Consider the following 6,056-nt stretch of genomic DNA (forward strand, 5'->3'; position numbering starts at 1 on the left):
CCGGCCCGCGGCCCCCGCCTCGTGTGGGGCCGAGGGGCGGGAGCCTCGGGTGGGGCGCGATCCCCGGGACGTGACAGCACTCCCGGGGAGCCCGCAGGATCCCCAGGGCCTCGCAGGATCCCTGGAGCGTTCCGGGATCCCCAGGGAATCACGCGCTTCCCTGGAGTGCCGCAGCGTTCCTGGAGCATCGCAGGATCCCTAGGGCAGGCTCCCTGCGGTGCTGCCGCGTCCCCGGGGAAGTGCGGGATCCCTGGAGCATCACAGGGGCCCCGGGGCAGAATCCCTGGAGCGCTGTGGAATTTCAGGATCCCGGGGCGGGAGGGCAGGTTCCCTCGGGCACTGCAAGATCCCCGAGGATCCCCCTTTGTTTGCCAGACACCTCGTCCCCACCTTCCTTGCCCACCTCGCCCTGCCGGAGCCAAAGGCGTCTGCTCCAGGACCCCCGGTGTATGCAGAGCCGTTGTGGTTGGGAAGGATGCTCCCATCCCAGGGCTCCGTCTCCTTGGAGATGCTCCCATCCCATGGCATAACCAGACTGCCCGTTTCCCAGGCGTTTCTGCAAAGCCCTTTGTGGGGCAGAGCTGCCTGTGGGAGCCGCCCGGCCACGGGCTCCGGCCGGCCGGGATCGCCGCCTCGGGCAGCTCCGTCGCCGCCGCCTCGCGCGCGGGGCTGCTCCGAGGCGGCTTCCCGCACGGTGAGCCCGCTCCCGGGGCCGCTCCGAGGCAGCCGGAGCTCCGCGTCCCGCCGCCAACGCGGGCGGCTCCGCGGCTCACCCCGGGAACCCCCGCAGGGTGACGGCGGCTCCCGGCGCTGCCTCGGCACCCACGGAGCGGAGCCGCTTCCACGCGTCCCATCCAGCCCCAGAGCGGTTACGCGTCCTGAAAACACACCCGAAGCCCCGACGTGAAGAGCAGCGAATCTCCCGTTTTAAACACAATTAGTGAGGCCAAAAGCTACGTGGATCCTGACGGAGCTGGATAAAACTGAGCAAAGAGATGGGTATTGCCCCAGAGAGACCAGGATCTGCTGCATCGTATCTGCCGTGCCATGGGTCACTCATCCCGGCTCCCATCGCTCCTTTGAGATGCCCCGTGGCCTCGGCCTCCAGTGCAGGGTGATCCGGCCGGGCGTTTGGGGCCATCTCTGCCCTATTGGACGTTTTGGGGGAGTTTTGGGCATCGGGGCTGCGGGTGCCGGGCCCCATTGCCTGGTTTAGGTGTCGCGTCTCCCTTGGGGCCCTTGTTCACGTTAAACGCAGGTTATTTGTCTTGCACTCGGTAGGAGGAGCCGCTTGGGGGCATCTCAGCATCTCCCTGGTGTTCCTAAAGCACCCGCCTGTCCGTATGCGCTGGATCAGCGGGAGAATTGGCTTTAATAAAAGCATGATTTTGTTCCAGACCGTTGTGCCCAAGCTGGGCCCTTCCGTCCCCGCTCGCTCTCAGGGGTCTGCAGCGCCCCGGGGTGCCCGGGCGGCAGCGGGTGACGGGGTTCTCGTAGCTGCGTCGCGGGGCACGGTCTCTGCTCCCGCAATCCAGCCCAGGGCTCCCGCCGGGCGCCCGAGCGCTCCCGCGTCTCCCGGCGCTGCCCGGGACGTCCCCCTTGTCACCATGTCCCCGTGCCAGGCTGGGTGCAGCGCGGTGCCAACCCCGCGCGACGCGGAGCCGCGTTTCGCTGCTCGGAGCCCTGTTCCGCATCCCGGCAGCGCTGCCCTTCCGGAGCCTCCCGTGCGAGGCGTCCTCGTGGTGGCAGTGCCGCTGTCCCCATGGCCTGACGGTGCCACTGTCCCCAATGGGGTGTCAGTGCCACTGTGCCCAATGGGGTGGCAGTGCTGCTGTCCCCATAGACCTGGTAGTGTCACTATCCCCAAAGGGGTGGCAGTGCTGCTGTCCCCAATGGGGTGGCACTGCCGCTGTCCCCACATGGCGTCACTGTCCCTGTGAGGTGTCAGTGCCACTGTCCCCACATGGTGGCAGTGCCATTGTTCTCAATGGGGTGTCAGTGCTGCTATCCCCACACGGTGGCAGTGCCACTGTCCCCAATGGGGTGGCAGTGCAGCTCTCCCCATGGCCTGACAGGCTGCTGTCCCCAATGGGGTGTCAGTGCCACTGTCCCCAGTGGGGTGGCAGTGCCGCTGTCCCCAATGCGGTGTCAGTGCCGCTGTCCCCAATGGGGTGGCAGTGCCCCTGTCCGCATGAGCTGACAATGCTGCTGTCCCCGGGGGACAGGGCCTTTATCCCCAAGGTGGTGGCTGCACCATTTTCCCCACAAGGTGGCAGTGCCGCTGTCCCCAATGTGCTGGCAATGCCATTGTCCTCAGTGGGGTGTCATTGCCGCTGTCCCCACGCGGTGGCAGTGCCGCTGTCCCCAATGGAGTGTCATTGCCGCTGTCCCCACGCGGTGGCAGTGCCGCTGTCCCCACACCGTGGCAGTGCTGCCGTCCCCCATGGGGTGGCAATGTCCCCCGCAGCCTGCGCCCCATGGCCTTCCAGGTGGCTGCAGCTCCTGCGGTGTCCGCGAGGTGCCAGGATTGATCCGGGCTCCGGCCGGCCGCGCTCGGGCTCCCGCTGCCCCGCGGCTGCAGGGGGCAGCACGGGGGGGTCCCGTCCGGTGCCCACGTTCGGGGCCGCCCTTGGCGGGTCCCCCCGGTGGGTCCCGCACGGAATGAGGGGCCAGTTCCCCTGGCACTGTTCCCGGGGGTGGGATACGGCTCCTCCTGCACTGCCGGGACCCCCGGCGCGGGTCCAGTGCCCATGTTGCAGCAGAGGCGCTAACCCTCTTGGGCCCCCCCCTCCCCGAGCCCGGTGGCACCAGAGCAGGGACTGGGCTCGGCCCTGGGCTCTGCCTGGAGCCGCGCTGAGACCCGCGGCTTGTGACACCCGGCCCCACACGAGCCCCGGCTCGTGGGCAGGCGGCAGACGGGGACACTGGTCACCCGTGTGCCAGGGCAGGGCTCGTGCAGCCTGGGGACGGCCGCGTCCCCGGCCCTGTCCCTCCTGCTTGGTGACAGGAGCAAACCTGGGGGGGTGTTGGCTGCAGGGGCGCCCAGACAGGGCGATGGGGGCAGCTTGGGGACCCAGAAGAGCCAGGCCGGGGGGATCCACGGCGCAGCCCTGCCTGCGTGTCCTGATCACACCTGCATGCTGCAGTCGCTGCCGAGCTGCTTGTTCCCGCGCGCAGCCGCTGGCAGCTGCTGCGGGCGCATCCCGGCAGCGCCTTCCCGCATCCCGCCCCGGCGCGCCAGGAAGGGGCCGAGGGGCCTGGGAGCCTCTGGGTGCGGAGGGACCTGGCAAGGGGGCAGCCGGGGCGGCAGCTCTGGCCCTGCGGAGCCGCCCCCGGCTCCGGTGCTGCCTCCTCCCTGCGGATCCGGGGGGATCGCCCTGCTCCGTGGCTGTGGCCGCTGCATGAGGGGTGGTGCTGGCCGCAGCGGGGGGTCCGTGGGGCCTCGTGCCCACCCTTCCCGGGCACCTGACACGTCCCTCGGGGCCCTTCGCAGCAGGACGAGGGCCGGCACAAACCCGGGCTGTGACGGGGCCAGGTCCCTGCATCCCCCTGCCCGGGAAGGACCCGGCCCAGCTGGCCGTGAGCTCCGGGGCCCCGGGGCTGCCGTCCCGCGATGGAGGGAGACGACGCGGCACCGGGGCTGCCACCGGCCGCCATGGGGGACAGGGGACAAGGGGAACAGCCATGTGCATGCGAACGGGAACGGCCTCGCGCGCTCCACGAGCTGCCCCGTTTCGCTTACACGGCAGAACGCGCGGGGGCCCCACCCCGGTTCCCCCCCCGCCCCCACCGCAACTGCCCCAGGGCCAAACACRGGCACGGGGCCAGCGGCGCCGCCCGGCCCGGCCCGGCCCTGCCGGCACCGACCCAGCGCCTGCGGCTGCCGCCTCTTGCAAAACACCTGGCGGTGCCGCCCGCCCACCCGCCCTCCTGCTCCGTGGCCTCTGCGGGAGCCGCGCTCGGCTCATCCGGCAGCACCGGCGGCCCAGGGGCACCGGGCCCCTTGTCCCGCCTGGCCCGGGAGTCCAAGGAGCCTCCGCAGGCTTCTCCTGGGGGATCCATCTGGAAAGCGACGCCGCTGCAGCTCCCGGTTCTGGCCTGAGGTCTCCTCAGTTGCTGGTGCAGACGTGGCCGGGGCCGCGGTCCTGCTCCGGGGCTGGCAGCAGGGGAGGCTGTGGGGGTCAGGTCCATGTCCCCATCTTCCCCCAAGTGCAAGGGCTGCTGCGGCCCCGCGGTGCCCTGTGGGCCTGGGGCAGGACGGAGGGCTGAGATCCTGCTCCAGCGCATGGCAGGAGCAGGGGAGCAGTTTGGGTGCAAAGAGGGGGCAGTTTGGGTGAAACTCTGCGGATCTGGGGCCACCAGGTACCCCCTCATGGAGCTCCCGTGCGTTCCCGCTCCCGTCCAGGCTGCACTTGCACCCCACTCTTTGCCTTTGCGCATTTAACCCATGACCAAACCTGGAGGAGGAGAAGCCTCCACGCAGGAGCAGGCGGGGGCTGCCCCCCCGGCGGTACCTGGCCGCATTTCCCGCTGACGCAGCCGCTCTGCGGCGGCTGCCACGACTTGTCCCTGCCCCGCGCGCCAGCCCGGAGCCGCCGCCGGCCGCCCGCGCGTTCCCACGCGGCCCAGCCCTGCCCGGCCGCCCCGCCGGCCTCTCCCGCGCCGCCGGCGCCGCCGCGGACGGGAACCTGCCGCTCCCTCCCGCTTGCAAAACCCATTGGCGCTGACGCAGGCCGGGGTGAAACGGCTTTGTGCAGCCCTGTGTCCCTGCTGCTGCCCTCGCTGCCCTCCCGGGGCCACGGCCCAGGCTGCGGATGCTGCCGGGTGGCCAGTGCCGCCGTTCCCATGCGCCTTGGGAAGCTGCTCCTGCGTCCCTGTGCAGCGGCAGCAAAAGGGGCTACGGAGCCAGTGGCCTCTGAGCCCTTCCCAGCCTGTGGCAGCCGGCAGGGCTGGAGCTGGTTTTGGGGCTCAGGTTCCCATGGCCTTGTGGGTTCCCATGGCCAACGCGGTGCCCAGGGCCTTGCAGCGACCTCGGCCCCTGCTGTGCTGGGGCACACAGAGGCGGGGGGGTCAAAGGAGCCACCGTGTCCTGCACCAGCAGCAACGGGCTCGGTGCCGGTCCCCAGGGCTGCACAGCAGCAACGGGCTCGGTGCCGGTCCCCAGGGCTGCACCAGCATCAACGGGCTCGGTGCCGGTCCCCAGGGCTGCACCAGCAGCAACGGCTCAGTGCCGGTCCCCAGCGCCGTGCCAATGGCAACGGGCTCGGTGCCGGTCCCCAGGGCCGCACCAGCCGCAGGAGCCCATCCGGAGCCCGGCCACGTCCGCGCCATGCTGCATGGAGGGGACAGGAAGGCACCGGAGCGGCAGGGACGAGGCTGGCGCGGGGCCACCCCCCCGCCCCGTGGCAGCGTCACCGCTCAGGAACGGGGCGGTGGTGGCAGGTGCCGCCCGGCGCGGCCGCAGGAATGCGGCGGCTCCCAGGTGCTCCCGCCCTGCAATTACCCGGGCGAGCTGTGGCACGGAGCCCTTGCCGCGGGCCTGGGCGCGAGGGCGCTGACGGCGGCGCCCGCACCCGGCATGCCGGCTCCTGCCCGCCTGACTCAGCGGGGCGGCACCGGCGGTGCAGGGGGCTGCAGCCCCGTGCTAGGCTCTGCTCCATATCCCCAGCCGTCCCCACGACTGCACCAGCCCCAGCCCCAGGGTTGCGGGACCATCCTGTTGCCACCCAGGCTGCAGCATCTGTCCTGACCCCTTCCCCAAATGTCCCTTCTGGAACAGCTCTGCAAGCGCCAGGTCCCCCCCTGCCCATTGCACGGGGCCTGTGGTCTGTGTGGACCCCAAGGGCATCCACAGGCGGGAGCCACTCGGGAAGGAGGCCGGTGCTTCCACCGTGCAGCAAGGTGGTCACTGCCCTGGTTGCTGCCCACGGGGACTGGGTGCTGCGGGGTCGTCTCCTTGTAAGTTGCATGGTGCCACCCGGAGCGAAGTGGCAGCGCTGCGTGCAGACCTGGGGCACATGCCTGCACACACATGTGCAGACCTGGGGCACATGCCT

General features: G+C 70.9%; 1 protein-coding gene across 1 annotated transcript in view; it reads right to left on the reverse strand.

The window, feature by feature from the left end:
• EIF1 (eukaryotic translation initiation factor 1) overlaps window positions 1-4,524 on the reverse strand; it is a 6,574-nt gene extending 2,050 nt beyond the window's left edge. The window contains exon 1 of the mRNA XM_026044610.1: window positions 4,515-4,524. Within this exon, the coding sequence (XP_025900395.1) occupies window positions 4,515-4,524 (10 nt within the window). The remainder of the gene's footprint in view (window positions 1-4,514) is intronic.
• Between the last annotated feature and the right edge of the window lie 1,532 nt (window positions 4,525-6,056).

Source organism: Nothoprocta perdicaria, unplaced genomic scaffold (genome assembly GCF_003342845.1).
Source record: "Nothoprocta perdicaria isolate Ctin4 unplaced genomic scaffold, notPer1 scaffold_372, whole genome shotgun sequence".
NCBI lineage: Eukaryota > Metazoa > Chordata > Aves > Tinamiformes > Tinamidae > Nothoprocta > Nothoprocta perdicaria.